This window comes from Manacus vitellinus, unplaced genomic scaffold, assembly GCF_001715985.3.
Source record: "Manacus vitellinus isolate BGI_N305 unplaced genomic scaffold, ASM171598v3 scaffold_26_pilon, whole genome shotgun sequence".
Classification (NCBI taxonomy): domain Eukaryota; kingdom Metazoa; phylum Chordata; class Aves; order Passeriformes; family Pipridae; genus Manacus; species Manacus vitellinus.
Window position 1 is genome coordinate 7,398,380 of NW_021939960.1, and position 21,901 is coordinate 7,420,280.

Below are 21,901 nucleotides of genomic sequence, written 5' to 3' on the forward strand. Positions count from 1 at the left end.
TAAGAGCATCTGAAGCCCACATTTTGTACAGGAGCCTCCATAGCCCTGGCTAACCATGTGTCTTTTTGACATTATAATCAAAGTAAAATAAACAGAAATGAGATGCCACAGCTAATTTCACCCCTAATTAACAGAAGAGTAATCACACCCCATTACCAGTCTGTTCTGCTGCCTTTCTGCAGCAGAAGGGGTGAGGAAAGCACCACCACAGAGCAGCCCCACCTCCCTGGGGATATGAGGCAGAGAGGATTCGATTTGGACCCTGCATGACAGCAATGGTCTCGGAGGTGTGATGGGTTCTCAGTGCCCTGGCAGCACAGCCAGCCTGAGGAGGGGCAGGGGGCAACTGCTCAGCCAGGGCAGATGGCAGGGTGGACACAGCACCCAAAGCAACAGGTAACAGGAGGCCCTGAAAGCTTTACTTGTTTTAAAAAGGGAGGAAAATAAAAGCAGGGGAAGAGGTATGTAGCACGTAGAAAAAGGCCAGCCTCTTTTCTGCTCCTCACAGCCTGAGTTCCACGCCTGGGGGAGGTGAGCTCCTGGCCCCCGAGCAGGTCAGCAAGGAGCTTTCCCAGCTCTTGGTCTCGGATGGATTCAGACAGGCTTGTGGTGGAAAACAAAACAGAAATAACAGAGAAAGGACGTAACCTGTCTCTCAGATCAGCTGTCCCGTTTTATGCCAAGACCAAATCAAAAGCCACCTGAGGTGACCTTGAGCCCCTGCAGCACCTCACATCCTCCCACCCTCGGCAGCAGCTCTCTGAGTGCTGCCTGGGCAGAAATCAGCACGGCCACAGCAGCACTGGGGTCAGAGGGCAGCATCACCACTGTGAACAAGCATGACTGACAGCCACCCTGTGAGCTGACAGAATGCTTGGGATGCTTGTTGACCTCACAAGGCAATGTTTTTCCTGCACAGCACATTCCCAAAAGCTGTGCCAGCATCCCTTCTCTAAATCTCTAAACTTAAAATACATTAAGATGCAAAACAGTGAGAAAACTCTTTCTGTTTCATTTGCTGTAAGGACTTTGTGGTGTATCAATCATGGAAAGACGGATATAGGAAATCAGCCACTCCCTATATATCACTACACCTGCTATCTCCAGGTGTTAGACTGTTTCCTTACAGCAATGGAAATGGAGAGTGGCAAATCCTTTACCAGCTGAAGCAATAAAAGCTTCTGCTATGAGAGACAATTCATCCCCAGGAGCTTCCTGAGTGAAGCATCATCAGCGACTGGGTGATTAACTATTGGGTGGGCAGAGAAACAGGATGAGTTCTCTTTTCTAAGGGCAGGATGACACACTGAGCATCACCAGGAGGCTGCTAGAAATTAAAGTGGGTGGAAGATCTGGGATGTAAATGCAAAAGATCCAGAAAATTTTTTGGGGGAAAATAGGTAATTTGGTCCTCCCTTAACGCAAAATTCCTTCCTGAGGTCTGAGACATTATCAGACAGAAAGAGGACAGTGGGAGCAGGTAGAATTGATATTGTTCTAACAAAACAGAAGGAAAGAGCTTTGGTGCTGCCATGGCAGCTGAACTAAACAACACAGAACATACTCTAATGTTATTTACACAGCAGCTGCAGACCCTCAGCTTAAGCCCTCCTGGGTCTGGGTTTAGCAACAAAACCCATCGGTGTCACAAGAGACAGATGCACCACAGCAGCAGGAAACAGCATTTAAAAATGACTCTGATGAAGGACCTATATATAGGTCCTATATAGTAAAAAATACTCTGGAAAAGGACAGGGGAGGACTATTTTTACCTCTTTCTGTGACATAAGATTGAGAAGGCAATGTAGAAAATGAACAGGGAGAAACCTGCAACCTCTACGAAGAAATATTGTATACAACCTAATGTTTTAACTGGTGAATATGAACCCTGTAAGACAGGACTGAGATTCAAAAATAAGAAATAAAACTAGTGCCTGAGAAATAAGACTAATGCTGGATGGAGGCTGCCTTTGCTCAAGCTACACTTGAGACCCCAAATAGGAAAAAAAAAATCTGGATAGTTGAAACATGATCTTGGAGATTTGGGTTATTTGGCAGGAAAGTGGATGGAATGCTACAGAGGTTCTGCTTGCAAAGAAAAGCTCAAATGAAAGACAGAAAAAAAAGAGGGAGGGGAGAGGGGGAAGGAAGGAAGGAAGGAAGGAAGGAGGAAAGATTAAATTTCACTCTTTAGTCAGCACCATATCTACCCAGCTATCTTTGGTTGGCTTTTATGCCACAGAAAAATTAGTTTCTGGCCTCTTATAAGTTAAAAGGCATGGCTGAGAGGTACATCTGCAGAATGCCATTCATTGTTGAGAAAATTTAGGCTGTAAGCTATGTTTTGAGGTATGAGATGGGCTTTCAAGCAGATGATCTCCACAGATCATCAGTTCTGTGTCTCTTCACCCAAGAAAAAAAAAGAGATTCAGTCCCAGAATTACTTCTTAAAAGAACTGGGAAAACATAGGACAAAAAAAAAAATCCCAGAATCAAACACTTTTAAGAGGATGAAAAGTATCCTAAGGGTATCCCAAGCACCAGCCCTGTTGCTTTCCCTGGGACACATGAGTAGCAGAAAGCTCTCCCATAGGTGAGATTTACGGCTGCCCTTGGAAAGTGCTCGCTACGTTTCAGACCACGCTCTGCGTCGTGGACTCGAGGCGTGGAGGGAAGATGGAGCAGGGACTGTGCCTCATCCAGAGGGAAGGGGGTGGAGAAGGGGTGTCTCTAACATGCCACGCTGCGCCGTGTCAGAGAGCCCTCCTGTGTCCCACGGAGCAGCAGGTAGGCGCGGCCCCGTGCAGTGCCCTGCAGCGAGAGGAGCTCAGGAGAAGTTGCTGACTTGGTGACACGGTGATGGTTTCGTGTTCCCATGTCACCTCTGCCCAGCACAGCCTTGGGTGATGGAGACACGGGCAAAGCATCACCCACCCATCGGCACACGTTGAGCCCGTGTTATGCTACTCCAGCTATGACTCCAGCAACGAAATAAAATAAAGAAGCATAAACCAAAGCCCTGCTGTCACCCCGGGTGAGTGTCTGCCAGCTCTGCCCGTGCTGCCACCACTCTCCCTACCTCCCGCAGCCTCACTACCCTCGCAGCTACAGCCCGAGGCAGACTGGAAGGAGGATATGATTTAAGGTCCAGCATACACGTGGATACATTGGACTGGCACAGCACAGAACAAGCACGTCAATACCTAGAATGCTTCCCTCGATGGCGCCACGACATGGTACACACACACACACACGTACACAGAAATCTACAGGGAATGCATGGGAATGGCGTGTTGGCAGTGATACAGACCTTGGCGATGGTTCGGGCTGCTGCTCTTTCCTTTAAACAGAAGCAATAGTACATTAGCATGGTGTCAGGTGGCAAAAAGATGTTGCTGCTTCACTGTTAAAACAGAACGAAACGACAATACCAAACAATACAACTAAGTGGAAGTTGTGGACAGAAGAAAGGGAAAGGAGCGCTTAATTCCTGGAGTTTCTGGCCTGGACAGAAGATCACTGGAGACTCACACAACCTCAGAGAAGACACATACAACGCACAGGGTTGAAGAGTTTATCCCAACCCATCCTTGTGCCTACGCAGGACTGAGACACCTGAGGGTCGTGTGATTTGTGTGAGCACAGGAGGACTTCTGTGGGCTCAGAGAGCGGCCCCCTTCCTTTGGAATTGCACTGTCCTGATGTTTCTGCACATAGGGAAGGGTTTGAATGGCTCCCATGGTCCTGCATTCTTTTCCCTCCCTGGCCACTGGGACAGAGCCAATGTCAGATCTCCGGATCATGGATTCATGCCGCAGTGCCAACGCAGGGTGCCGGGAGGGGCACATGGGTGGGAAGGATCACGGAACCCTGCCCTGACATCCTGACACCCCAGGTGGGGTTTCTGCCTCCAAAGCCTTTGGCAGCTACTTTACCAAAGTAACTGGCAAAGGCTACATGGAGGGAATGGGATGCCAGAATTTTTGTATGTGGTTTCCTACTGAGATCCCAAACTTGATTGCCCTGAAAAATCACTGAGGACAAAGTGAGCTGAACACCTACAAAAGGGCAGTCACGACACTGCAAGACACACTAAGGTCACACTGAAAAAAATATCTCACCTTCACTGACCAGGCATTGTGGTGGCATTTCCCTCCAGCAACGAGGAAAACCTGTTCTGCCTTCAACTACTCCAATTCACAACCTCTACACAATGGGGAATTGCACTTAGTGTGGGACCCCAATCAGCCTTGCCCCTGCAGCCCCCCAAGAGAGGGAACAGACTGTGTTTCTCAGCAGATACAGATCTGTCTTCCCTAACACAGATGCTCTCTGAGCATGATGCTGTACCAGCCCTGGCCCTGCCACTACTCAGCAGCGACTGCTGAGACCTGCACAGACCCTGACCCCTCTCCCTTTGGCTAAAGGCAGCAGCTGGAGAGACTAAAAAAATCCCCCTCCACCCTCTGCTCCTCGCTCAGAAAAGCTTGGAAGCCCAGCCTCAGTCACTAGCTCAAATACTCATATCTTAATGCTTTCAGGCTGACCCGGGGTCTACAGATCTCTGTTCTTTGCTGAGGCACACAGCCCAGGGTAGGTCCCATCCCGTGCATCCCCAGTGGGCCCCAATGCCCACCACCACAGCCAGCATCTCTCCATCCCTCCCAGGGTCTGCAGGCTCCCCATTCACCAACAGGGCAGCCTTGACTGCTGAAAACTCCAAGAATTACCCCTCCTGAGCAGAGGGTGAAGCTGCAGGACTCCTGGCCTTCTGGGAGAATCTCGTATACCTTACCACAGCAAAATTTAGCAAAAGTCTCTCACTGCTGCAACCTTGTCTGCACTCACTGGAGGGAACAGAGAACGAATTAACACATTGTGGGCCTGAATCTCCTCTGAGGGTGTTGAAGAGCAAAAAGGTCAGAGGAAAGCTGGGAAAACTACCTCAATCACCCTCTTTGAGAATACAACTTTTCCTTGTCAGTCAAGCACTGTGACATTGCTCCAGAGCCAAGTGAGGCTGAAGGAATTCATGTAGAGCATTGGAGAGGGACAGGGAGGAGGTCACTGAAGGACCCATGGGGGACCAGCTGTCAAACCTCTCACATCTTCAAGGCTGTCTGTATGCAAAAGCCAGGAAGGTAAAAAAGAAAAGAAAAAAAAAAGGTTGCAAAGTGCGTGCTTTCCAAACTCTCTTAACTCTTGCTAACCTGAATGTCAGTCCCGACTTGCTCTTCAGGTTCCTCAGGAGCTCCAGCTGGTTCAGAGGAGGGATTAGTCTAGAGGGAGAAAACAAAAACCATTAATATACAGACAGAGCTGATTCCAGAGCCTCCTGCCTTGGCAACTTCCCCTGCTGCCCCATCCTTTCAACCAGAACCAGCTTTGTGCCATCAACTGCAACTGGGGAACAGCTCAGGAAGGATGGAGAGGGATTTGGCTGCTGCTTCCAGCAGTGTCCTAAGGCAGAGCAGTGGGGTAAGAGAGAGAAAGAGACAGCAAGAGAGAGAGAGAGAAACTTGTCTGCACCATTGGATTTTGAACCTCCCAAAAACCAAGTGGCTGCCAGGGTTCCTGGGCAGCCCAGTGGTGTTTCGGCAGAGCTGTTTCACCACTTGTAGTCTGGCAGGTTGGCATTGCTGTCGCTGGAGGTCAGCACTTTGGATGTGTGCTAAGTGGAGAGAAACTCCAGTTTTGGGGCAAAATGGGAAAAATCAACCCTGCTGCTCTTGGGAATGTGGGGAGGCAGGGGAAGGAGCAGCTTATGGGGCAGAGAAAACAGGGACCTCAGGTTGTGGCCATCCCAGGAGAAACAGTAGTGTGCTCCAGGGTCAAGTTTAACCAATTCTTTACTGTCCATGTCAGGTTTTGCCTTAGAATTAGGCAAAATCCTGTATCGTTGCCTTCTAGGAACCATGGGCTTCCTTCCTTTCTCAGTTACAAAAAAAGAACCTGATGGTGGGAATCCTGGTTAATAACTGAAAAAAAAACCCAAAGAACAAATACCCTGTGGCCTGTCCTGCTTTTGTGCTAAAAGCCATTGAATTAGCTCCTACATCCACTTTTGGTTTCTTCCCTCAGACCCTGAGAGGCTGAGGCTTGCTCCATAAATATTTAATGCTGACATTCACAGCCAGGTTTTCAACCAAGAGAAACATAAGCTGGAGGCGTTGGGGGGGAGGACAGAGAATGCTGCACACGGCTGGGAAGAGCAGCATCTGCTTAAGAGCTCACTTGGGGGCTCTGCATTCAGGGTCAAGGCCAATGGGGCTCATCTCATGACTGGCTGCAAAATCCTCCCCGGGCCACCAGCGTGCCCTTGTCAAACTGTGGAAGTGCCACATGGCACCGCTGTGCCCAGAGGGTGCAGGGTCAGCACAGCAGCTGCCTCGGGTCATGCTGGTGACAAGTGTCTCAGGGATGAAGGGAAGGACCTGGGAACAGGCTGCCTGTGCCTGCCCACATCCACCACAACCCAAAGTGCCACAGCCCCAAGGCAGCCTGTACTTATGACTTTGCTTAAAAATGAGCCATGTAGGTTTCAATGGAAGCAAGAAGGGTCTACTCAATCTGTCCCAAAACTGCAGCTCAGGATGGGAAGGAAAGGAGTGCAGGGGCTTGCAGACTAACAGGCTGGTCTCAGCTGAGGTGCTGGAAGAAATGGGGCTCCTGCTTACTGTAAAATAAAGGCAGAGATATTCATGCCCACATTTTTTCAGCCATTATGAGACCAGTAGTTTTACACTTCAGAAAAAAAAAAACAAAAACACAAGCAACTGGAAAAGCCTCTTCTCCTCTGCATGCACGAAACTTATCCTCAAAAACACAGTTGCTCAGCAGAGATTTGGTGTTCACAAGATTGAGGCAATCAGAAAATTTTCCAATTCTAAGTATGGAGAAAAGAATAAAAATAGGCCTGAACATTTTGGCTCAGCTCCCCAGTCCAGCTCTGTTCGCTTCCATCCAGAGAAAAGCACATCCTGATCTGCTGAATTAATGATCCTCTTCACTCCAGTCATCAGGATGAAGCCGACCTTGGTTCAGTGGAGCAGTGCATGAGTGCTGGGCTGTTACCTCCCTTCAAAACCACCGTAGGGGTTGGAGATTCATTCCAAGATGGGAGAGGTAGTGCATAAAATCAAGCACAAAGTGTACTCAGCAGCTAATGAAGGATGCACAACTGTTCTTTGGTGAGTTACCTTCTCAGGGAGGTCCATACCCAGCAGAACACAGCCCTACTTTCTCCAGCTGGGATCACAAATCCAGGGCTCTCACTCATGCAAGTCTCAGCTGAAGAGCTCATCAGCTCACTAAATTGAAGGATTCAGGATTCCAAAAGGAGCTACTTCTTTTGCATTAGCCCATGGTCTGCACTGTGCTGAAAGTGACCACCTCTTGGTGGCCATGTTTCCATGCAAAGGTACAAAGACACAGCAAACACAGAAATCCACCATTTCTGTGGTTGGTTGATGGGCCTGGTAAACATGAGATGGAAATAAGCAATATTTTACTGAAACAATAATAATAATAATTATTAAAAATGGGTGTAAACTCATCCATGTACTCAATTTAATCTCAATTTAATCTCAATTAAATGCTCAGCCTAACCTGTCACTGCAAGAGCAGCCTGGGGAACAGCTGCTGCATCGCACCATTTCTCCAGATCCTCAAAAACAAACAAACAAAAAAAAGGCAGAACTCTGCACAGCTCTTTAACTGAGCTTTGCTATGAAATGCTGGATGCATGGCCCCCTGCCCTGGTGTGTGTGCCCAGGGGGCAGGTGATGCAGGTGCCACCGTGTCCTCCAGAGACGTGCAGAAAGCACCCCTGGCTGGGGCGCCTCACGTTTTCTCTCTCTCCTCCTGGTCCGTGTGTCACTTGTTAGCAAGGGAAGCACGTTTTGGTTAAGGGGGAGCTGGGTGAGGAGCTCTGCACACCAGGGAACACACACAGCTCATGCCACCCACCACAAAACCACTGCTGCAGGGGACCCAGGGGAACCCACAGCTGCTCCCATCACCCCGCCCAGAGGAGCACAGAGAAACGTCACAGTAACTCCGGGTGCCAGCTACCACATCCAGAGGGAAGGCAGACCTGCTATTCCTGGCAGCACAGACAACTGTCAAGCATTAGGGGACAGTGGGGATATCATGCCTCGGGCCACGACACCACCAGAACCCCACAACACGAGGAGGGCAGCAGGACACAACACAGGGGGGAGCGTACACAGACACACACACACACCACGACACGCACACAGAGACAACGATGATTTTTTTGAACAGTCCCAGTAGGAACAGTTAGGGAGAGGGTGGCAAGGAGATGGATGCTGGAATGGGATGGGGGCCTAAATGAGTCTCCATGCTATGCTAGAGTTCCTATGAGCAGCCAATTTTTCCCTTAACCATGACTTTATGTCTCTGGCTAAAGCTATTTTTCATAACTGAGAACATTTATGAAACTCATAAAATACTCTATTACAACAAATGGGATGGAAGTGGAACATTCTTATTTCACTCCCAGCAGTAGAAAAATGTCTGATTCTCAAAACAGACTGTTGTTCAGCAGAACAGGAAAATATATTTTTAACATTATACTTGCAGTTCATTGATGCAATTTGGTGTAAATTAAGCACACAAAGCTGTAAGTGTGATTTACTAAGGCTATAAAACTTACATCTGTGAAAACTGGAGCTGGGTTTGGAAATCAGACACGAAATCACATCAGCTCTAATGGCATTACTGCCTCTAGTGAGGATTTAAACTGCTCTAAAACGAGAGCTTGACCTGCAGTCTTGAAATGCAAGTCATTTATTCCCCATCTTAAAATATTAACTTGACTATACCTTCAGATACCCATCTCATTTAAAATATGCCTGTGATTTGCAAATCTACTCCTTTCTGCAGAACCTGAGATAACGTTATTTATCATAAATCTTACACAGTCACATCCAGGTCTTTGCATTTGGATTGGTCCCAAAAGGTTAAGTCCCAGATTGAATAACTGTGGCTAATAACTGCTTGGCTCTAGGTCGGTCTTGGAAGGAAAAGCTGAAATGGAAAAGTCCTGCTGAGATGAAACATCTTTTTCCCAAAAATCAGACTGGATTACTCAAAGAAATGAATGATTATTTCAGTTTAGCATCTCAGATCTTTCTCTCCTCCACATGCTGTCCTCAAAAGCAGGCACAGTTGCTGTGGAGATTTTATTCTGTGCTCCCACTGATGGGTCCCATGGTGCCACCACACCAGCAAACTCAGCAAAGCCAGCATTACTGGGTGGGCACAGCTCCTGCAGCATAGAGCCAGAAAAATGACACAATGAAGGGTGGGAAAAGAGGGCTGGAGAAAGGGAACACGAAGGAGTGATGGCAGAGGGAAATGGAAGTATGAACGGGGACGTCTCCCTGTTAAGCATTGCATGGATTGGAGGAGGGGGGTAAGACCATCAAGAAATCATCCTTAAAAAAGCAAGCTTATCAAGTACTCTACCATTCTCCTTCCTTACATCACCATTTTGGCAGAGTTTCCCAACACCTGAGTGTACCAATAGCTAAAACGGCCATGGAGGTGCATGGGGTTAGTCTATCAGCAGCAGGAGGGGGCGTCTGCTTTGGGCTTTCACTCATTCCTTTGAAAAAACTCATCTTCAGAGGTTTCTTTTTCTTTCTTTTTTTTTTTTTTTTTTTAATTCAAGGCTTTGCATATTACAGTCCCAAATGAAGAACAAGGAGTGACATGACACACACTTTCAGAGTCACATGCACTTCATACCTGGAGGCACCATACGTTTGCGTTTGCGTGCTTTTCAAGAGTTTTCACCAAAGAAAACCAAAGGGATAAGAGAAAGAAAAACAGGGGGGGAAGAGGCAGGGTGGAGGAAAGGGGAAAAAGAAACAGAATAAAGAAAATTAGCATATGAACGAAGTGTCTCCCCGGGAGCAGATGCTGTGGCCAGGCTCACAGGTGAGCACGGGAGCGTGGGCTGAGCTTGCTCCCGCTGTGGCTGGCTCAGAAACCACCACACACCCGTGTCACCCTCGGGGACAGGCAGCTGGCACCTTGCTCCAAGAGCAAATTGGCACCACAGAGCAGGGAAAGTGTGGGGGCCTCCCAGAGACCTTCCATGGGACATCCACAGCCCTCGGTCCCACCAGCCAGGAGCTCCTCGGGCTGGGCTGCTGACGTGGGCAGGATGTGCCCCATGGGTTTGTGGGTTTTTTTAGTGAAGGCCAGTATGTGAATGTAGTTGAGATCAAGGCTCTGCTCTCATGAATGACAACGAGAGCAAACTTTTTTTCCCAGTAAATCCAGTGGCTGATGCAGAACAGGTTAGGATGTCTGAGTGCACCAAGCTACCCACACATCACAACCCAAGCCACACCTGCTCACAATGAAGCCTTGTGCATATTTCAGATTTGGTTCTACCACATTTTGTATTTAAAGGTTAAATTTGAGATTCTCTAAGAAGCCACCATATTTTCCCCAAACAAGTTAGAGCAGCTCTACTGCAGTGATTTGAGTGATGTTCTGGAGCCACGTGAGCTCCTCCAAGGCATGTGTAACAATTTGCTCATATCAAGCAGCCACGCCTTTTCAGAGATGCCTTGGGAAGAGGGATGAGCTAAAGGCACAGGGCTCCTGCTATGAGGAATAAGCAGCCTGATGTTGAGCAGAAAGGGTGCCAAGGTACTGGTGACTGCAGATCACCCCCGGGGCACCAGGGAGGGGGATGCTGTGTTCCTCCAACCCACTTCCAAACCACACCGTGGGTTGCAGACACGTGTCAGCAGCCATCACTTTAATGTGGTGCTGGGCTTGACGTGCTGCCACAGCTGCACCAGCACCAGCACAGGGCTGCCAGCCCCTGCCAGCCAGCTCAGGGAAGTGGGTGGGCAAGGAGAGATGGTCAGTGTGAGTGACAGAAGCTGCAGCCAGAACATACAGTTATTCCCTTTTTAAAAAAAAAAAAAAATCCAATTAATTTATCCGAGTGCACCCAAAATATATTCAGGTGTTCACTGCTTTCCTGGTAAAAAATGCCGTTTAACTAATGCCTGAATCCATCAGTGCACCCACAGCTCACTCACTTGGGAGCTGGGATTTAAGGGAGAAGCTGGGACTGCAGTGAAACCCGTGCCTAGGGAAGCCCAGGGTGACACTGCAGAGTGGGGCTGAGCAGCACCCACAGCATCAGCCAGCGAAACTGCTACAACCCTGCTTCTCATCTGTCCTGGTTTTTTACTCAAGTGGGCTCTTTTAACTACATTTTTTTTCCCTTTCTCCTCCCTAAAGTTTTTATTTAGCCCCTCCTGGAGCTCTTTAGCTTAGTTCTCCTCCTGCGGACCAGCTCCGTGGAAATACAGGTTTTAACGAGCGGATTAAGTAACAGGTAATTAAATAACCCCAGTACTCTGCAATCAAAAGGGTGTCACTGCATGTCTGGCTGCGTGGTAAGTTCAGTAGTTCAAAGAGAATTAAAACCTGGCAAAATCCACTGAAAAAAAGCCCTGGGTGTCTGCAGTTTGCAGTGGACTTTGGGCCAGGCTCCATCCTCACCCTTTCCAGTAGCTGATCCCAGCCAGAAGGTCAGATACTGGGAGGGAGAGCTTCAATGGGTGAGTTTAATGCTATTGGAAAACAGCTTTGTTCTGGTTTGTTGGGTTGTTGTTGTTTTGGGTTTTTTAGAGAAAATCTTGAAGTTGCCTCATCAATTTCCAGGGAAAAAGCAACCAATCGGACACACACTGGGAATGAATCCAATAAAAACTTACTGACCACAACAATGTGACTTCCAACAGGTTTTTATGCTGGATTAAGAGGCTGGCTGCTGTGTTTTAAATATATACTAATGCTTACCCCAGGAAATACATCCAGACTGTCTGCCCAAGGGCTAAAAGACACCAGTAACACGGGAAAAATCAGGAAGGGATGATACCTGCACTGGCACAACCCAGTGCTGGACCACAGCCCTGTGTGGGAGCAGGGAGATGGGGCACAGGGAGCCCCACCAGGCCCAACAAAACCCCACAGGAACATCTAACCAACATGTTTAACCCCGCTACAAACCCAGAGGGACCTGGGTAGCCCCCAAAAACACACCAGAAAGGGATGCAGGACGCAGGGCAGTGTGGGGTGAAAATGAATAGCAACACTGTGCATTTTAGCTTCTGAGGAAGCCTCCTACTTAGATACCACCAAGCCCAAGAGGGACATAAAGGATGCAGTACTTCCCCATGTCCCAGAGGGCATTGAGGTATGGCAGGGAACTCTGTCCCCACTTCCATGAAACTCCAAATCCCAAGAGGCTGTGAATTCCCACAGCACTGCTCTAACCTTAACAAAATGCCTGGGTACAATAAGTAGAGCAGGTAAAGCAAGGCAGATGGATGCTGCCAAAACTCAGTGGTGTTTATCTGCCTCATCCATCAAGGCTCCACCATCCTTCCCTACTCCTGTCAACAGACTGGGATGGATAAATGAAATATAAGAAATGGGAAAACGCTCACTGAATCCTGAGTTGGTTTTCCTCATCTCAGAGAAAAAAAAAGGAAAGGAAAGGAGGACACAGGGCAAATGCACCCAGGAGAGTACCAGGCTGGTCAAAGGAGGGAGAAAAGTTTGCTGAAAGGCAGAAGGACCATTAGAGACCAGTTGGATCAGCAAGGAGAGCCTGGAAGGGCACGAGGAGCTGCAAGTAGGGTGAGGGCAGCTTTTACCTACGATCCAGAGCAGCTTGGAGGGAGGTCTTCACACCTGGGCACGGCAACTGTCACAACACAATGCAACTACCAGCAGACATGGAGAAATAAAGGGGAAAAGAAGAGCATGTACAACACACAGAGACATGGAAATAAAAAAAAAAAAAAAAGGCAACATGAAAATTAAAATCAAGTCAAAAAGAAATACAACAAAAAATACAAAGCAAAAAAAATTCCGAAAGACAAAGCATACACCGGCCCTTAAGAGCCTCTTGAAATCAACTTTTTCAATGAAAAAAAACCCAGAAACAAATAAATGAAACTATATATCCAGATAACGGAAATAACTATGGAGGCAGTGGCATCACGAGGAAGGCAGTGGAAGAGGAAGCTGGAGGAGGAGGTACCTGTACATGGGGACGGTGACGGTGCGCTCGTAGTACTGCCAGGTGGAGTGCAGGTCCGTCCGGGACAGGTTGGTGGCATAAAATCTCCAAGCCGCCTGTGGGGGACAAGACACAGTGGGGTTGTGGGCCCAGGCATGAGCAACACCACCCTCAGGTTTATAAACCTCAGCCAACTCTGACTCCTCCCTCTGTTTTCTATGGGATGGATCCAGCATTTTTGCCCCTTCCTTGATTTGATACATGACAAATTTGGGGTGGTACCATGATGCTCCTCACCATGTGAGCCTGGTTAAAAATTTTGTGGGTCTCGGGCACGCACACCGGCAGGCTGAGGGCAAGGATGAAGTGGGTGTTGTTGCCTATTAAGGAGTTAAAAATTTGGAAAGAGAGGAGCAGGGGAATGTAAAATGACTACTTTCAAATCTCCAAGATGTACACCAAGGCCAACCTTCTGCACGGACATCTGTTATCATGAAGAAAATGCTCCCAATTGTAATTTTATATGAGTATAAATATTCTCTTTGGGGAAGAAGAATGAGTGAAAACAGACTGTCCTAATGCATTTGTCTTGCTGTGCTGGGCTGAATTTCATTCCTTTTCTCCCCTAGATTCCCTGCCACATATGCTATTTTCCCATGGTTGATTTCCTGGCATTTATTCCCAGACAAAACCAGTCACCAGCTGCTGTCTCACACCTTAAACACACGGCCCCACTTTTCACCAGCCCATTTCTTCCCCAACTTCTAAAAGTCTGTTAAGCCCCCCAAAACCAGGACAATGTAACCCCAAGGCTCCCTGGATGTGATCCTCACCTGGATCAGGCCCGCTGCTGGGTTTCGCCTCTTCTCAAAGTGTTTTTGTCGATGCTGCTCTTGAACCTTCAGAGCAAACCCCGAACCCAAGATGCCCTGGAAGAGAACAATTTGCAGTTAGCAGGGGTTTAGCTCAGCTTTCACTTGAAAGTTGTGGCCAGCTTTCCCTCCAAAGTTTTTTTTCTGGCTCAGTTTTTGTTTCAAACACAGAGGAAGGAAGGAGCCTCCACCCCAGCAGCCTTGGCAGACATTCTCCAAGGGGCAGTAGATTTGCTGGCATCCACTGGAATTGCAGCTTTTCCCAAACCACCTCCAGCCAGCTGATAAAACACAAAATAACCCCAGAGTGTTGGCATTCATCAAATTATCCCCATGGGGATCCAGATCAGTGCAACACTCTGAAATACATCTGCGAGTGATTTGCTGAAACGGTGTAATCACAGAATCACAGACTGGTCTGGGTTGGAAGGAACCTTAAAGCTCATCTCATTCACCCCCCTGCCATGGAAAGGGGCACTTTCCACTAGATCAGGTTTCTCAGAGCCCTGTCCAGCCTGGCCTTGATGGAGCAGCCACAGCTTCTCTGGGCAACCTGTGCCAGTGCCTCACCACCCTCACAGGGAAGAATTGCTGCCTAATAGCCAATCTAAATTTACCTTCTTTCAGTTTAAAGCTATTAATTACCCCCAAGAACAGCCCTCTGAGGGAAAAAAATCCTTTATATTGCTCCAATAAATATTTGTGCAGAGCCAAATCTAGAATTTCCACCCCGTTTGCTCAAAGTGCCCCAGCTGTGGATATTCAGACAGGGTTTGCCCTTTTCTCCCTAATTTTTTTGATTCAAGAGCCACAGACCATTGCAGCCAGGAGAGTGCATAGCGTTGCTGGATGCAGCTGTTGCAGCGGCACCAGCTCCAGGGGCTGGGGATAAGGGACAGGTGAGGTCAGACCCCCTCCCAGTGAGACCTCACTCCCAGCACCGTCCCACTTACGGCAGGAAGGGCGAAGAAGGAGACGCCGATGAGTGTGAAGGTCGCCGCCAGCAGCCGCCCGTTCCAGGTCTGCGGGTACTTGTCCCCGTAGCCGATGGTGGTGAGAGTGATCTGCAGGGAGGAGATCAGTGCCCAGCCCTTGGTCAGACAGCCTTAAAACTGAAACGACACGGCCAAAACCCCCGCAACACTCGAGCGGGAGGGACATGGAGGAGCCGGGATCGCTGCGTGCCCTGAGCTGACCAAGGGAAGGCGCAGCTCGGGGACCCGGAGGACCGAGCAGGGATGGGCAACCCTGCAGGATGCGGATGCCCCGACACCCGCCCTGCTCACGTGCTGGGTTTTCACACCAGTTGGGAGCATTTTCTGTGCCTTTTGCTGTCACGGAGAGAGCTGCCATCTGGTGCAGAGGCTGGCGGCAGCTCGGAACCTCCCCCGGGAGAAGGGGTTGTGCCTTCGGCAGGGGAAGCGAACCCGCACCGTTCCCCCAAACTCCCTTTCGGCATCTCAGGAAAACAGGCAGGGCTATTTGCATGCATAAAGACCTGATTCTGCCTGTTCCCAATCCTCCCAGCAGTGCCTATTAGCTGGTCTCCCTTCCTGTTTAAAAACAGCCTATTAGACCAAGAGGATGAATTATAGCTCCTTCATACCACCTCATTTAGGAATGTTTTTTCCCCTCCTCAGCATTTTTGCAGTGCGGCAACAGAGATCTGGCAAGTTGCTGTCTGTATTTTGGGGAAAGATCTGAGCGATTTTTTGGAGACAGAATCCCCTGAATGTCAAACTGCAGGAGAAGACACCTTTACCCACTTCAGTCCACAGACATCAGCATGCTGGGTATTCCCCCAGGGCTTCCAAGAGGATTTGGAGAGCCTGGGTCTGCCAGGGCAAGGTAGCGGGGAGTGGTCTGATTAGAAACATCTTTGAGACTTCTGATCCCAAAGGTCCCTGTGACACATGGAAGTGTCTCTGTCCCACAGCCTCCATGGACAGAGCTGGCCCCAGGGATGGCAGCTGACAGCACGCTGATGTGGCATTGGAAATGTGCATTTCATTCAGAATAAAATCACTTTTACACAAATGGAAGTATGATCTCAAAGCGCCCTTTAATTAGACCCACTAAAAGCCTTATCAATTAGATGCTATTTTGACAAAGTGGTTAAAAAATGCATCTACATGCCTCCTTCTTACTGAAACAAAGTCAGAGCAATGCTCTCTCCATAAACACTGCAAAATTGGTTTACAATTTTTTTATAATTTCTACAGACAACTACAAGGATTGGGTGCAGCAAGATCAACAAAGGGATGAGTTTATGAGCCTGAAATTTGATTTATCCCATCTCTTAATATCTGCCTGTACTGGAACCATGAGATGGACAATGACAGAAACTACTTATTTTAATGAGGCTCAATTTTTTTTCTGTGCTTCTCAGTGGCAAAACAGTCTGGTGCATCTCTGCATCCCAAAAGGCAGAGCAGTGATCCTCTGTTGAAGGCCTGCAGAGCCTGGGAAACAGGAGGGATAAATCTGCCAATAGTTCTCCCCAGACTAAGCTCTAATCTGGGCTGTCACTTTTCCCCCATTGTTTAATTTCTGGTTATGTCAAATTGGGCTTTGTTTTTATTTTTTTGTCATAACTAAGGGACTTTAAAAGCAATTTACTGCTTTTTTCCCCTTTGTTGGAACAGAGGAGCTGCTTGATCAGCCGATTCCTCCCCAAGCCTGTTATTGGGATTTGATCAGATCGGGGATTTTCATTACATGCTTTGTAATCAAGGCCAAACTAGTGATGGAGCAGAAGAACAATAACGCAAGAAGATTAGAACGTCATTAATTCTCTCTTTGTTAATCGAGTAATCCAATAATTCACATGCACACGCACACACAGAGCAAACCAAAAGTATTGCCCTTTCCTCCTCTGTCAGCAGAGATGTGAAGGGGAGTGCTCGCCCCGCTGGAGTCTTTCTGGTACTTAGACCCTATTAATTTTATAAACTTTATTCCTGCGTGTTTAACAGCGCCTTGCCCAAGTGCAATTTAAATAATTAAAGGGCAGCAATACTTGTCAAAACAATGATCAAAGCAGTGTGGGGTCTCTGTCTGACCTGCCTCTGCTGTCACGACAGAGCTAAATCCCACAGCTGGGAGCACGTGAGTGCCCCATTCCCCTGCAGCTCCAGCTAATGCAGAAATGTGATCCTTTAACGTTTTCTATGAGGTTTGTATAAGAAAAAGAGCTAAATGGAGCAGCCCAAAGCCATTTAATAAAAATGTTAACTAAGCACTCTGTAAGTCGATACCTCACGTAAGTGATAGAAGATGGAGGGTTAATGGACGTTTTATTTTAATAACCAGCAGCTGTTCTAAGAAAATTACTTACCAGACCCCACCAAAGTGCATCTGCGTATGTATCAAAGTGCTCATTTTCTCCTTTCTCGGCCAAGTATACCAGGAAAGAGGCCAGAATGAGGCACAGGAAGCCAATATACCACGCAGTAATCAGCTCCTGCGAGATCATTAAAGGAAAGAAGAGAATAATTGCAATCCTGGTGCGCATCTCTGAACGTTGAGTTACTTGATTGCGGCTGGATCTGAACTTTCCCTGCATTTATTTAGGTTTGAGGGCTTTGGTTAGAGGCCAGTAATGACACTTTTTTGAGATGGGACCATGAGGTGGTGGCTCTGCCAAGCACATGGGGCAATCCCTGTCCTGAAGACCCCAGCATCTAAACACATACAGCAAATGGAGAAGGGCATTTAATAGCTCCATTATTGCAAGATATGGACCTGAGACTTAAAAAACTCTAGCATTTCCCCAATTCACATAGTTAGAACTGAAATAGGAATCCTCAAATCCTTAGGGCTTCTACTTACAGAGGAGGAGCTGCAAAGTTGGGGTCTGGATGCAATATACCCCAGTTGCAGAGGATTTTTAATTCAGAATTCGCAGAAGTGATTATTTTTGGATTAGGTTAATGCAAGGGTGGACAAAAGGGACCCACAAATTCCCTGTGATAGTTCTGGCTAAGGTGACTAAGCTTTTCAGGGGAAAAAAAGTGCAGGAAACAGGAGAAATGTTAAATTCACAAATTCAGAAGCAGTAAACAAAAAATTATCAACAAACTCTTCCCAAACCGATCACCTTATACCAGGGATCAGTTCTGTGACTGGAACCTCTCTCTCCCTTCTCTCCTTGGTTGGTCGAAGCGCTCCATCAGACCTTGTCCCTGACTCTGCATCCCTTCCCGTGTTACCTACGGTGTCTTTCCGATCTCCTCAGGCCTGGGAGAGCTCTGGGAAGGAGAACTGAACCAAAGCAGTGCCTCTGTGGGGGAGGGAACACCAAGAGCAACTCGATGTCCCTGCTTGGGACCTGCTCACCTTGCTGTGTGCGTAGACCACAGAGCCCAGGAGCTTCCAGGTGCCGCCCCGCCGGTCCATGCGGATCATGCGCAGGATCTGCAGGAACCTCAAACTCCTGAGTGCTGAGGTGGCAAAGACATTCCCTTGGGACCCCGCTGCCAGCACGGCGATGGATGCAATCAGCACCATGATGTCTGCAGGAACAGAGGGCAGGGAAAGCTGAAGGAGTGCTGCTGGGCCACCACCAAAGGGGATGGAATTCCCACTGCCTCGGGCAGCAGAAGGCTGTGCATGAGAATGATCTCCTGGTCACTTGTATTCTGCGCTGGAAGGACATAGCATTAATCTTAAATTGGATGAAAGGAGCTACTACACACCTTGTGGAATATCCTGGTTTCCTTCTCCACGCTCATCATCCATAAAAAATGTGTCAAATACTGCGAATTTTGATATGATTCAGTGTTAACACTGCTAAACTGGGTTAAATCCTTGCAAAATGCTTGGCCTTTTTTTTTTATCAGCCATAGCTGCCTGTTACACAAAGCTGGGAATTACACCATCTAAATTGGGAATGAAAATCTCCAGGTCCTCCATAGCAGTCCTAAGGTGCTCACAGACAAAGACCAAGAAATAGGCCAAGAAAAAAAGCCTTTCTCTCTATATACAGGAAGATTCGGTAAACCTTCCTCTTCCCTAATTTTCTATGCAAATTTTATAGCAGTCTTTTTCTGTGGAATAAGATCAAATCCTGCATATGACCATTGCCAGCTCCTGGACAGTTGAAGGCAGCTTCCATAGCGAAGGGCATGGCCTCTCTGCCCATTTCTTATCCCAGAAAAAAATCACTGCTGTGCCCAGATGGCCCCTCTCACAGGAGGCTCACCGAGTACTTTACAAACAAGAATTAATTAAGTCTCATAACTCCCTTGTGAGGCAGCTCATCAGCACCAGGGAAGGCAAAGTGACACACCGAGCTTCAGTGACTCGTGAACGATTCGGTGCGGAGGTTGGACACAGGATTGCAGGATCCCAGTTCTTATGCTCAGCTTCTCCTGGCTAAACCCCCTTTCTGGGCAGCTGTCAGCGATGCCTGAGGTACACAGGGCACTGGGATGGCTCCCAGGTTGGCAGAAAACAGGGAACGCGCCGTGATGAATAACGAAAAACACATCCGTGGATTAGGACTTCTGCCTTTGTGCTTTTTCCTGACCACGAAGCAGCTGAAGATCAACCCCCAAAATGCATGCAAGACACCAGAGCCCCGTGCAAGCAACTGCTTGCAGTGGCCATCGTGGTTTGGGGAATCTCATGCAGGGAAGGAGGTCTTACCGATGACGCAGAAAGGCTTGCGGGCAAATTTTAACCTTCCCCTCCAGCCCCGGTATCGGCAGCAGCAGCCGGCCGCCCAGATCCTCACAAAGTATTCCACCCCAAACACCACGATGGTGACGATTTCCTGTGAGGGAGACAACGTTGTTAGTCGGGAAAGAAGGATGGTGGAGAGCCTGCTCCAGAATCAGGGACAAACGCGTGACCTCAGGAAAATACACCTCGGACAACACGTCACCAAGCTGTCTGCACCGTTCAGAGAGCCCAGGCTTGAAGGATCATCAGATCTCTGCTTTTGTGTCTTCCCTCACCCCACCCAGGGTGGGGAGAGGTACTGCATGTTGTAGCCATGAACTAGAGTTTCACACTGTCCCTATTGTCTTTGTGTCCCCCATCAGAAGACTGGCAAGCACCTCCCTGTCTCCCTGCCATTAGTCTCCAGGACTCGAATCGGTTAATGATGAGCAGCTCAGGGAAGAGCAGAAATGGGAATCACTGGTTGGGAATCATCCTAGGACTCTTCAAAGGGGATTTCAGCTTTTTCCCTAGAAAAGTGGCCTGGTTGCCTGAGTGTGCTGGGCTATCTGGTGCAGGGGGGTGTAGATTCTCCATCCCTTAATGCCACGCGAGCTCTTTCCATCACCATCTGAACATCCCGTGCACGCTCCCTTCCCTCTGAGTTCTTTACTAGCAGCACTTTTCTCAGCTTTCTGATGTGTCAAACCTGATGAACCCATAATTAGTCTGCAGCACCTTTTGATGTCGATGTACGGCAGGGACTGGGGAAGAGGAAGGCAGACAAAAGGAAAGATGTGTGAATCTGGCAGCCCTGCACCACTGCCGTGGTGGCAGGATCTCTGCTGGCTCTTGGTGGCAGAAGCCACACTGTCAGTGTGAGGGATGCCGGGCTATTTCAGGAACAAAACTCTGCAGCTTCATGGTGGATCAAATAGTTGCAGGGATGTGATAGTGTGGGAGAGGAGGCAGCTCTGCCGGCTGCTCCTGACGCAGAGCGTCTGCAGCTTTAAATACTGGGAGCTTTCAGTTGGGATCAGTCTTGCTACTGTGTTTTGAAATTGAAGATAAATTCAGGAAAGAAAAAGAAAAGAAAGAGAAAAAGTCTAGGAAGAAAGGTTTTAAAAGACCCTTCAAAATATTTTTAGTTCATTCCTGATACAGATTTCTCCTTTTCACATTTCTTACCCATAGGTTGTACTGGTCCCCCTCTCACAAGTGACAGTTTAAATCCTTGCCTCTAACACCCCCAATCTCAGGTTTTTGTGTGGTTTTGCCTTTATGTTAATACCTCACTGTTGGCCCCCACTTACCAGGATGTAAAGGGCCCCTTCTGAGCTGTTCTGGTACTCATCAATGGTCGAAAAGACAGACAGCACCAGGCAGGAGAAAACTAGTAGAAAACTACATAACACAAATATTAAAACAAAAAATAAAATAAAAAGGGGAGAGAGAGAGAAGGTCAGTCTTCAGGGCAGGATTTTTTCATACTCATCAAAGTAGTCCAGAGAGCAATTTTGGACTTATTTCTCTATGAGTATTTACTGCACTGCTGCTACCACACCATGTAAAAAGGGTGAGTAAAGTGGCCAGTTTTACTAATTGAAAGGGTTATGTGTGGATACACCCACTGGACTGGTCAGTGCCAATCCAATTCCCCTCCCAGCTGGCAGCTCTGATCACCTCTGACATTATTTCCCTAAGGAACTGTCAGGTCTTTCTGCAACACGCTTTCAATAAGCATGCAAATGAACAGGAACATTTCTAACTGGGATAAGAGGGAGTAGACTGGCTGAGAAGCAGGAGCACAGGCTGAGCACGAACCCATAAAGAACTCCACTGATGCTCTACATCCACAAAAGCTCACATAGGAGTGGGACTACCTTTCTTGTCAGGATAGGACATTTTTGGGTGGATTTAATGTTCCTTCCTTAGGCAGGTACTCCACATTAACTCCTCATTGCCTGGAAAAGCTGGTGACTTTTTGGGTTTGTTGTAGCATCAGTGGGAGGTTGGTAGTTGTTACTCTGCTTTTCTGTGGCCAGTCACATGACACAGTAAGGGCTTGATCCAGTCCTAGGGAATGTCATCTTGGAGTTTTTGGTACCACAGAGCCTTGGTACACCCTTTGGTACACCCTTGCCACTGGGGAGGGACCTGAGCTGGCCTCTGTCCCAGCCCTGCAGGGACTAAAGGAGCCTCATCCTGCCATGAGCTGGAGAAGACCCAACTTTGATATCAGCGCTCTCAGTCTCTTATTTGCCACAAAATAGGGGAA

The 21,901-nt window shown here is 48.1% G+C and overlaps 1 protein-coding gene across 1 annotated transcript in view; it reads right to left on the reverse strand.

Annotated features, from left to right (window-relative positions):
- The window catches only part of KCNQ2 (potassium voltage-gated channel subfamily Q member 2), a 45,520-nt gene extending 23,992 nt beyond the window's left edge, over positions 1-21,528 (reverse strand). The window contains exons 1-11 of the mRNA XM_029960397.1: positions 21,491-21,528; positions 20,937-21,027; positions 19,609-19,735; positions 18,298-18,473; positions 17,297-17,422; positions 14,913-15,023; positions 13,921-14,016; positions 13,109-13,203; positions 9,775-9,804; positions 5,211-5,279; positions 3,311-3,340 (exon numbers count right to left, since the gene is read on the reverse strand). Coding sequence (XP_029816257.1) covers positions 3,311-3,340; positions 5,211-5,279; positions 9,775-9,804; positions 13,109-13,203; positions 13,921-14,016; positions 14,913-15,023; positions 17,297-17,422; positions 18,298-18,473; positions 19,609-19,735; positions 20,937-21,027; positions 21,491-21,528 — 989 coding nt within the window. The remainder of the gene's footprint in view (positions 1-3,310; positions 3,341-5,210; positions 5,280-9,774; positions 9,805-13,108; positions 13,204-13,920; positions 14,017-14,912; positions 15,024-17,296; positions 17,423-18,297; positions 18,474-19,608; positions 19,736-20,936; positions 21,028-21,490) is intronic.
- Positions 21,529-21,901: the final 373 nt, after the last annotated feature.